The 12045-nt window shown below is 36.9% G+C and overlaps 1 protein-coding gene across 4 annotated transcripts in view; it reads left to right on the top strand.

The window, feature by feature from the left end:
- The window catches only part of CPEB2 (cytoplasmic polyadenylation element binding protein 2), a 56605-nt gene that overhangs the window by 2511 nt on the left and 42049 nt on the right, over positions 1-12045 (top strand). For all 4 annotated transcript variants that reach the window (XM_054202770.1, XM_054202768.1, XM_054202769.1 and 1 more), the window contains exon 2: positions 2198-2476. In XM_054202770.1, coding sequence (XP_054058745.1) covers positions 2198-2476 — 279 coding nt within the window. The remainder of the gene's footprint in view (positions 1-2197; positions 2477-12045) is intronic.

The following is a 12045-nucleotide window of genomic DNA, read 5'->3' as shown; positions in this document are numbered from 1 at the left end:
AACGCTCCTTTTTCCTGTCAAAAAGGAGTTTCGCCGTGAAAATATCCCCCGTCCCCGCAGCGAGCGCGGTGTCCCCGGAACAATGAGCCTGACAGCTCCGGCCGGCGCCGCCTCCCCCCGCCCCGGGAAGCCCCTTCCCCGGCCCCGGGTGGCGCTGGGTTGGGCGGGCACAGGCCACCGACGGTGGGTTCAGATGGGAAAGCTGTCAAACGTTTTAAACGTTTTTCCCCGAAATCACTTGGGATTTGTATCCCAAGGCAGCGCTGTGTTTCGCGTTGCCCTGGTTCTGCCGGTGGTTTTAACCGAGCGGCGTAACCAGCCCCTGTTGAAATGGAAGTTTTCTTCCTGGAACAAAATATCCATCGTAAGAAATGGGGGAAAAGCAGGTCCACGTTAATATTATCTGCTCGTGTGTTACGGCCGCATCTTGCTCCGATCATCTGCTAGGTTGTGAAGGGCCGAAGTTATACAGGCCTCACCTTAATTTTTCTTTCATTCTAGTATTAAATCGTGCCCGTTTTAATCGGTAGAGCTGGATTTGTGAAGCGTTTCTGTCAGAACTGGAATCTCCCATTAAGTGTGCGTGTCCAAGAGCTGATTTGGATGCATCGTGATTAGGAGCTAGCTGTCCATAATAACATCCGTAATAACCCTCTTCAAACAAATTCCAAAGCCATTCTCCAGCAGTGAGGTGTACAGGAATTTTCTCTCGGTTACAAGTTGTAGGTAAACTTAAACGGTGCCATGACAGCATAGCTCGCAATATTAGAGGCTTGTTAACATTTGGCATTATCTCTTAAGGATTGTTTCACAATAGAGTGACTGCCTCTCCCAAAATTCCAACCAAAGTATTCAAGTTTTACAACATAATTATTTATAATTATATAGAACGGGATGTTTTCCTGATTACTTGACCAAAAATGGCTTTAGTGGGGTTTTTTGTTTGTTTTCTAGGGGGAGGTGGTGTTATAATTTTATCTTTCTGTCTTCAGAAAGTCCCATTATATCTAATACAAAACGTATTGACGTGCTTTAAATTTTTAAGTTACTAGAATTACAAGCTGAGGGTTGCTTGCAGGTAAGCTTTGAGGTACAAGTACTATGTTTTGACTTCACAGAAGAACTGAATTTAGAATATCCAGCACACACACGCACACACCATTTCTGTGCTTGAGAAAAAGCCTTTCCAAGAACAGTCAGATCTGAGAACACTAAAGATAAATACTGTTCTTCACTGTCAGTCAGGCTCAGTGGGTCCACCTTTTGGTAATAAGACAACCACTATAGGTCACTTTTTAGCACAAGTTGTGGTTTAGGAATAAAAACTTATCATTCTGTAAAATCTTCCCTCTAAAGACTGCTTACATTTTCATGTTGAGGAATATAGTGCGCTTGTTGGATACAGAAATACTTTATACTGTGTCTAAACAGTAAAAAAAAAAATCCTCAAAAAAACCCCCCAGATTCCACCCTGCAGAATTCCACAGATACTCCTCTTCACTTGAGCAGTGGCTTCAGAATAATGCATTTTAATGTGGAAATGTTAAGATAGCTCCTTCAAACAGATTCTCTGTACAGTAATCAGTGCTCTTTTTGCTCTTATATGGTAATACTGAGACAATGATACTCAAAATATTGGGAGAAAAAAATCAATCTGCCATCTGAATTTTAATTTTTAAATTTCTGCTCACTGTAGTGAAATACTACTACACACCAAGTAAAAAAAATTGCTATTAGTAGTATTATTATTTTAATAATAATTTTTAAAATTGATCTCTGAAATTCTTCTGTTGTTTTTGCAGAGATCTCTCTATATAATACCAACTAACGTATGATAAAATGGTCTCAGTTTTTTTTGTAATGTGGTTTTACACCCTGGAATTGTTCTGCATAGCTATAAAGAATGCTACCAATTACTAAATTGATAATCTAAATTGCTTGCACAAGTACTGCAGGGGTTTTTTTGGGGGTGTATGGGGAGGTGGGAATTAAAATGATTTTTTTCCATTATTCTGTTTCTTCCTTGCCTCAGTAATTAATTTAGATGTTATCAGGAAAGAGTGTTTATAGAAATCTCTGTGTGCTGATTACTTGGTGGCTGGTTCGTTTGTTTTTTGTTGTTTTGTTGGTTTTTTTTTTAAAGTAAAAAAACACGTAAGGTATTTTCAAAATAATATAAATGAATCTTTCTTTTTAGCCTCTTCTGAAGCAGTCACCCTGGAGCAATCAGAGTAGCGGCTGGAGCACAGGAAATATATCCTGGGGAGGAATGCATGGCAGAGACCATCGTAGAACTGGAAACATGGGAATTCCAGGAACTATGAACCAGATCTCTCCTTTGAAGAAGCCCTTTTCTGGTAATGTCATAGCTCCTCCTAAATTTACTCGCTCCACTCCATCACTGACACCAAAATCGTGGATTGAAGATAATGTTTTCCGAACTGACAACAACAGTAATACTCTCCTTCCTTTGCAGGTAAGGATGGTATGTAACTGGTGTGTTCATAGTCTTGCATAGCGCTTTGGCTTCATTCACTATAAAGGAGAATTAAACAGTGATTACAGCCCTGATACTTGGTTTGAAAATTGTGTATTTCTGCACTACTTTGAGTCCTAAATTGCAACGAACCCCAGCGTTTTCACAGCATATTCAACAATATATGATCGTCACACTTAATTAAGAGTATTGACTGCCAAGAAAGATAGAAACTGTAGCCGCTTATGCAGCAATAGAACTAAATGTCTTTAATCCAGCAAGTATTTTCTGCCTATGGTAACACTTGTATTCTTATAAGTCCCTTTAAAACTCAGGATTTTTTTTGTTCGTTTGTCCTTGTATGTAGGTTTCCTTACTTTTGTAGGTGGCTCTGAGTCTTTGTCACGTTCGCCTTTTACTGGTATTCTAGGCTGACATTCGCATGTTAGTGAGATTTTTTTTTTTGCTCCACATTTTATCAACTTTTATGTTACGTTTTGGCTGGAAGCCCTGTGATTTAGAAGTGTTAAACGGAGGATATGTCTTAGAGCTAAAGATCTGGGTTCATCTCCTGAATTTTGCCAGTGACATCTTATGTGACTTTAGGTAAGTCACTTAACTTCAGCCTCAGTTACCTGTTGATAAAATGCTATTTTTCCTATTCCTACCTATATTTATTTAGTCATAACATTTCTTGTTAGCGGAGACCTTTATTTTGGATCCCAGTCTCAGTTGCCATTCTAACAATTTATAATTTTTGCGTGGGATTTTTTGTGACAAAAAAGCTTGGGCAACTTATTTTAGAAATGAAGAATTTTAAAATAGAAAGCAGATTATTCCATTAATTCTGTACATTCTTTAATTTTCGTAATGCCTGCGTTAGCTTTGGTTACTATAGTAGCTGAGCTACTATATTCCAGCAAAAGTAAAAAAGATAATATGCAGAGAAAATAATTAGAATGTTTCTTTATCTCCACATAAGGCTATTATAGTTGGGTTTTGTTAGGTTTCACACAGAGTAACCCAGAGTTTCATTTGTCATAATTGTGACTATATTTGAGTTTGTACAGCTGTATTTGCATCAATTAGCAAGCTAATCCTTATGTAGCTGTAATAGTGGCAAAAGGCTGCTCCCTGCGACCGGATTTCCCACTAGAGTTCCAATTCTTCTTACCATTTTGCTGGTGCAGTTCCACTTGGCACGAGAGGCCGTGTCCCGACTCTGTGCAGGGGACCTCCGACACTTGCCGTATTCTTGAGGCTAATAGTGACTTTTGGACATACCTAAATTCTGCTCCCAAGTGTGTGCCTTGGACCTGAAAACTTAAGAGGATTTGCCTATACTGTGAAGACCTGTTCCATTAAGTAGCCTTGCTAGCTGGAATAGTATAGTTGAATACTTTTTGTGGGGATGGAAAGACGGCGGAGGGGAAAAAGGTGCCATTCTTTATGTATTCAACCCGATCTGTTAAGGAAAACGGATTACAGATAGGCAATACTTTGTGGTGGAAGGCTGCAAGAATAGTTGAAAGTAAACACTGAAATGTCTCCCGAAGATGTTAGCTTAAGGAATGGGGGTTAAAAATATTAATGCCATCATATGTTGAAACTGCAGTGACGTACACATTGGAATTCATATGCAGCTAAGCACAAGTTGTGAATATATGTACTCATTCAATATGCCTTACAAGTCAGTGTGACTATTACTTTGAACTTTCAGAAGCTTCTACAGCAGTCATCTAATATAGATGAGCTCATTTTATGTCTAAACAAAAGTCTTCTTCATTCCAACTAATCTAAATCACTCCTATCTAGTAGGGTAGAAAAAAATTCTTGCAATTTAACTTTATAAAAAATTACATTAATGTTTCTGTTTGGGGTTGTTGGGTTGGGTTTTTTGTTTTGTTTTGTTTTTTTTTTTTTGAAGAGAGAGGGCCAGAGAGAGAAGGTGGGCACGCTTAATTGTTGTTGGTCTTACCTGTGAGCACCAGAGCCACCAATTAAATAGACCTGTTTGTCTGCCTGTATTTATGCTGTAGATCTACCTGTGCTTAAATCTCTCCCTTGCGTGTAGTCATCATTGCAGAACACAGTAAAAACATTCCCTTTTGAAGGGTTGCAGTGTTATCTACTGCTATTGTGGAAACACTAGATGTTTCTGTAAATTACTTTGCTACACTGAAATCATGTTCTTATTTTTCAGTTATTATACTATTGTTATATGGTTAATTCCTTGTGATGACTGTTATATTTTGCAAGTCACAATGAAAAAGTTAAATAGAGCTTGGAGCTCATGCTTCTTTTCATCAGGACTTGTGTTGGCAATTGCGATGCTGTCAAACACCCATCTTGCTAATTTGTACTGTGCTTGTCTCCTTCCATAAAAGGCTGAGGTATTTAGATTGAGGATTCTTAAAGATACAGTAGCAATTTCAGAAGATACTAAAAAATAGCAATAACTTAAATTTTGTGCCATTTGGAAAGTCTTGCATGAAAGCATTTTTGTGTACATAGAAGCTACCTATTTCTTCCAGGCTTCCGCAGATCAAACACATCTTAGCATGCATGTTAAGTACATACTGCATCATTCGCAGTTTTGCAGAATACTCTTCCGCATGATCACGCATCTTTGTTTTAACTGCAGTAGTCATTTTGTATGGTGGGGATAAATCACCTCTCCTCCGAACTTTAGCTAGCTCAAGCTTAGCAAATGAAAACAGCTTAGAAAAGCCGGTGTCCTCACTGACTAACTTTCTGTAGATCATTAATGTTCTGTTACTATTTTTAAAAATGCTGTGTATTTTTTCGCTAAGTCCGAATGGCATTTAGCAGTGTCAGCTGCTCATCCAGTTTCTGTGAAACATGCATGTGATGCAAATAAGATAAACCACAGAGGAATCGTGTACAAATTCAAAGCCTTTCCCTTCCATGAAACTTCTTTATTCTTTGGTGTTTGCCATTGATGGATGGCCCCCCGTATAGAACTAACGTAAATTCTGATGAAAATAATGTTTCTTGGCATTAAACTAATATACCAGTGACAATTAATGTCATTACTGATAACTGGAAAAGTAATTATGCGTATAACTTACAGGGATGAAAGCAGATTTTCTATACTTCATAGTTAGAACTGAAACATATCCCACGTGAAGCTGAATTCACAGTGGCCACATTAGTTACAGCAAAGCTTATTTTGCTTACAGCAGTTACGGAGGACATCTCTCAGGGGAATGTTCCAAAGTTCAAGAGTTGGTTTTTTTGTTCTTAAATAAAAATACTTAAACATCATGGCAACACTGACTTAAATATAAGCAAATTAAGCCAATAGCTAAGTTTTTCTGATGTGACTCACTATCAGAAGCTTTTTTTTTTCCTCCCTCAGGTTCTTAAGATAACACAAACTACATCAATTAAAGTTCTTTCATGGTCAAAATTATGTCTACAAGTTTAAGTTCTGCCATATTGCTTGCACCATTACAGGTACTTCGTATAGGGAAGGGATTGTTGCCTTGTACCAGAATTGTTAAGGAACAGTTAGAAGTCTTGTCAGATATTCATACTTAAGCATTTGAGGAGCCTATTTCTCCTTAGAGAGCATCTAGGCTCCTTATTTAGATAATCTAATTTTCCAGAACATCATACCTGGCACCACTGACCATATACAGCCCCTGGGATTCCAGTTGAGGCACTTGGACAATATGAATATTCTGTCTTATTCCCTGATCTGAAGTACAAAAAAAAAATGCATGAAAGGCACAAAGCTGAAACTATATTTATAATCTCAGGTGCTGTTTTTTCACAAAAAAACCCCATGCTTGACACATTTTCTGTGGCCAAAACACAAACACAGAAATCAGTGTTTTCTATATTAATTTTTTTCATTTATGTTCCTTGGATGAGGAAAATAATTAACCATTTCTAAATCACTCCTTTTTTATTGCAGTGTCTGGTAACCCTATTTTGATTGCAAGCTTATTGTTTCTTAATATCTTGCAAATAAGCTTACTAAAACCTATTGTAAGTTTAATGATACACTTCAGTCTTGTACACTTCAGTGTTTAACTGTTTTCATTCTAGTAAAAACACTGCATTATATGAATATGAATTTAGTTTCTATGTCCCTTTTGAGTTAAGGAAATACACTACATGTCCGGGTGTTTTTCACCTTGATTTGTCCTTCCTGTTTGTTCAAACAAACAGTACATGCAATGTTCATGGTCCGAAAAGCTGAGCTTTATTATTCTACGTTTGAATATATCTCTCCAGCTGGGAAATGTGTATGGTAAGGTACCATTTCTCACAAATGTGTTTTTTTCTTTTTCTATTTATTTTTGAAATGTGCTAAAGTTTTCAAAAAAAACCCATGACACTTGGAAAGCAAAAGGAGTTTTAAGATTGTACATCACAACAGGTTTTTAGATATTTAATTTAAAGTGCTGTCATGTTGTTTCCATCTCATCATCACTTCTATTCAGAGAATTTCAGGTTCTCAGTATGACAGTTTTAGTACAGTTTAATAAATGTACCTTAACAGTTTAAATGGCTAATCTAGACGATGCATATGCCAGTCAATATTAGATGAGGAACAAGTTCCTAAAGTTGTGTTCTTTATGCCATATTTAGAATCCTAAGTAGGTGGCCTGTTTCTTTGGAAGTGCTGAGTGTTTGGCAACTCATGTTAATCTTGAAGGCATTGTCAGTGTCTAGCTGCTAAGTTCTCTTAGTCTTCAGACCAGTGTAATTGTCCAAACACTGATTTATAAGCCAGGCTTTGCCATTTTATTTTTACTAAGGCAATACCTGCAACAGAACAGTGTCTTCAGGATTTTTAATGCAGTAGACTGATTACCTGAGGCTAATTAAATAACATACAAAACCAGATATTTGTGTCTGAGGACATCTCTAACTGGAGAAAACAGTCTACTGCCATACTTTTGATTTCAGGATCAAGACCTTTGAATGAATGGTATCGGGAGCTGCACAGATGAACGACTCAAAGGAATCAATTAGCGGAAAGTTTGTGGGGCTTACCATACAAATGTTTTTATGACTTTTTATGAAGTAAGAATTCTCTCCTGCTGTTAAAATTTGCTTCAGTTATACAGCTCATTCTACTAATGCAAGTCAAAATCAGAGTTAGGAAAATTCAACAAAATATTTAGCAGACATGATAGCATAGCAATGATGTGTACGCTAAGTAGCGTATCTTGTTCATTCTGTCTGCCAATGGGTGGTTGTTCTTGAAGTTAAAATGAATATATTCTCACCTAAGATCTATCCAAAAGTACATTTACTGTGTGGTCTGATGTATTTGCATTTAAGTACTCAAGAGTGTATAGATATTTCTAGATGGGGAGGGAGTGTGAAGAGGACTTAAAAAAACAAAACAAAAAAACCCACTAAACCAAGAGAACCCAAAACTTGAATAGCAACTTCCCCTTCAAATGTCTAATTGTTCCTTTAGTTATTTTGTTGAAGCTATTAATAGACAAATCTTCTAGATTTGCCTCATAAATCAATCTTGCCAAGCCATTAATCATCTCCATAACGCATCTGGTTTGTTTCCAGTTTATGAAAGTATATTCTTGAGCTGAAGTACTGCACTATGGACACAGTACATGCTGTTGGGTGGGGTGGTGTTTTGGTTTTTTTAAATGCTTATGTAGTTGGGAAGTAGGTGTGTCTTTGCCACAGGACCTGTTCTTGGTGCATTTTAGGCTCAATTTAGCTAGCTTACGTAGCAGATTGTGTTAAAACACTTTTGTTGTCAGGCTGACTGTTCACAGATGTCTACCAAATATTATAGTTCATCTTTACCACTAATGACACCATGGAAAGTAACCAACCAATTTCGTGGGTCTACTTTAAGCCTTCCTCCTTGCTTTTTTTATAGAACTAAAATTGTAGTTGTCATTGGTTTTCATATTAAGTTTCTCATTTACACTAGTTATGGTTTCAACAAGGGGCTTATGATTATAGTATGTCTTCACTAAAATGAGAACAACTTGAAGTTTGGATGTTAGCAAAGATGATATTTTAGAATATATAATGTCCTTAATTGTCAGGTTATTACTGCTAACAGTAACACCAAATACTCTGTTCGGGTAGTTTAAGTCTGTGATTACTTTATTATTAAATCAGCTGTCACTTTCTACTCTTAAAACACATTTTTATCCAGGTCAATTTTAAGGTGAAAAAGTAGAACTTGTTAATATTTTAGTTTGGGAAGTGATTTTCAAAAAAGTTTCTTTAATCAAGCTTTTAAAAAATTCAGTTAATTCAGCAAGGTCACAGCTGCAGAGTCTTGGCAGCCAGCTAAGACCATATTCAAAACTGACTAGAAGCTTTATGACTTTTTAAGTTGTTTCCAACCTCCATTGGATGGTGCTACATTTCTTTAGAATATGGAGGGATGTGTAAAGGAGCATATTTTAAAGATACTTGCATTTACTGAATTTAATATCTATGTTAGAAGTATATTTTTTTTTAATTCAAGTAGTCCTACTACTTGATCAGTAGTAGTACAGATCAGTAATGTAAAGCATGTGTCCAAAGTTGTTTAACTTAACTATGAACCTCTATTTTTACTGTTTGTGGTTAAAGATTAGCAAAATTCTATTCCCTGTTTAATACTTTTTGTCCTTGTATTTGCTTTATGCATAAATGACAATATGTAAGCTTTCAGATGTGACTGCACGGAGTTTCTGCAAATGCTCAAACAGGATAATCTTTGCATAAATTGTATTGATGTATTTAGAAGTCCTAAATAGATTGTGCCAAGAAAAATGATTTGTCCAACAACTTCGTGTCGAAACTTGCTCTTCAGAGAAAGCTGCCCTCCTCCCATTCATCCCACGTTTAGCCATATGGGGAGAGGACTTCTGAAATGCGCAGTCTGAAGATGGATTTTGCATGACATTGTCAAAAAGTCCTTCTAGCATTAACTGTGTTCTATGGTAGGATACTTCATGCTGCTCCTGTATTGTGTAAATTCGTAAAAATTCAGAAATAATTATCACTTTTATGTAAACTTTCTTATATAGTCTTAACTTTTAAGCTGAGGTGATAATTTGTCACTTAGCCGTATACCTCTGAATCTGTAGGCAGTTATACCAAAAACACGTTTTCAATTCTGCTGCGTGTGGATGCAGTTGTGATTCTGTTATTGGAAAGGTAGGTCAAGCATTCAAGATTCAAATGTTTATGCAGTTAAAAAGAAATAAAAAGCTAGTGTGAGAATTTGTAGTGCTCGGGAGAAGTTAGCTGTCGGCTCTGGGGAGAAAACTAGCATTATGTTGTGACATTCCACTGATATATGGACTTTCTGACACAGCAAGAGTTCACTTGCTTCTTAGCACAGGACTGATGAGCCACAGAGGTGAGGGAAATGCAAAATATTTTACAGGAATTCAGCCTTGACAAAAGGGGCTTTTGGAGTCAGGATGATACAAAACTTGTATTAATGTATACGCTTCTGTATCAGTGCCTTTGTGCTACTGATTGTCTTTCGTTTCATTATTTCAACACGGTTGATAAGCAGTTATCTTCTAAAACAACCTGGAACTACCTTTAAAACAACATGGAAATAGTTCTAATTCTTGGGACTATTTCCATGTTGTTTTAAAGATAGTTCCAGGTTGTTTTAGAAGATAACTGCTTATCAACCGTGTTGAAATAATGAAACTGAAGATAGTTGTCCATGCATGTGGAAATAGTCCTAATTCTTGGGACTATCTAAAACAATCATGATCAGTGGTAATGCTTTCCGTGCTCTTCCCAAAGATTGAGGAAAAATCACAGTGGAAGTTTTCTGATCGCATAGAGCATGTTATAGTAGAACCATCTCCTTCTAAACTGTTGTGGATTTTTTTTTTCTATTGTAGAACTTTCTAGAAGATCTTTGCTGATGTGACCTACATTACTGAAATACTTTTAAGTTCTGCTTTGAAATGAAGTCTTCATATTTGCATAGATAACTGTGCTCTTTAAAGATATGATGTACATATTTGGGGAGCAGAACACAGTGTGTTAGCATTATAAAGCCTAGTTGCAGAAAGGTTTAAAATGAACCTTGTACCCAAAGAATGACTTAGTCCTTTTGAGATAGTTAAATTTCATATAATGCTGCTTTATAGTATATAGCTCATCAAGTGTGAACTGGAGAAGATGTTAAAAGTTTGGAGCACCAATTACCTAGATATTACCCAAACTCACAAGCACATAGTGTGGTGTGGGTAGTGAGACAGCAGAATACAGTTCCCATATTTAAATCCTGCTTTACTGTAATGTATTCACAACATTTTTTTTATTGTATGGTACATGCCTATTGCATGTTTCCACTGCCAGAAATGAAGTAATACAATTCAAAAAAAAAAACAAACCTCTTTTTTTAGCTTTATAGATACGAACTTTCTAAGGTGTAAAGGGGACGGGAAGAGTTTATTTCTTCTGCTTCCAGCAGCGCAAGACCTTTCATTTTGAATACATAGAACTTGCAAAACAGAACAATGCAAGAGCGAAGTTACAATCATTGCACCATGTCAGCCACTGGATCAGTGTATGAATGAATCACAAACGCATGTTTTACTTTTCCATTTCTCTGTAAGATCCACAACTAAATGGGTCAGCTTTACAAATCAACTACGATTGAGCCCTTTTTTACAGGCTTCTGCTCTCCAGACCAAAGTTAAGCCTGCAGTAACAATGATTTGCCAGATAATCACGTTATCTCAATGTATATGTATAGCAATGATCAAAAAATAAATAATAAACTCTTATTTAGTGAGCCTGTAACAAAGATGAAGTGTCACACGTGCAGTTCAGTCCAGGTTTTACCAATACTAATTCTTTTCCTCATCAGCTACAGAGGTAGCAAGGCATGTTTTCTGTTTACTCAGTGGTGGTTTTTGCAAGAGCACTTAGTACCTACCAAGTACTGACTTCAGCTGAATTTAAGGTGTCATTAAAAATCCTGATGAGACACCTTCTGAAGGAATGCTAGGGGACAGCAGGGAACAGATCCAGCTTTGTCACTGCTCACACCTTCTATAGAAAGCACGTTTGCTATGGTAAGCAGGTTCTTTTCATTGTGCTATTGAGAAACAAACCTGCAAGGGCACGGAAGCAGATTACTCACTCTGGTTTCATCCTGCTGCTCCTTGGGACAGCTAGAGAACTGAACGAAAGCCATCCAGTCCCAAAATAAGGCTGCTATGGACTAAAATAGTACTAGTGACTTGTTGGCACTCAAACTGGGTTGAAGATCACCTCGCAAAGTGTCAATGGTATTTGGTCTGGGACATGGCGGGAGACAAGAGAAACCTGCTTTTTTAATTTATCATTAAAATTATCTAAGGGCTTCCAAAAAAAAAAAAAAAGAATCTGATCAAATGAACCTAGCAGATTGCTTAACCAACATGAAGCCATTACTCTTTATAGTTGTTTGAAGGAGAGAGAGCTGAAAAAAAGGCTTCTCCCTCTTCATCCCAACATTGTATCAAGTTGACTAAACTTTCTAAGGAAGTTGAAAGTAAAATCTTAGTTTCACCATAGCTTGTTTTGCAAAGATG

Source organism: Rissa tridactyla, chromosome 5 (genome assembly GCF_028500815.1).
Source record: "Rissa tridactyla isolate bRisTri1 chromosome 5, bRisTri1.patW.cur.20221130, whole genome shotgun sequence".
NCBI lineage: Eukaryota > Metazoa > Chordata > Aves > Charadriiformes > Laridae > Rissa > Rissa tridactyla.
This window is presented reverse-complemented; position numbering and strand designations above follow the sequence as displayed.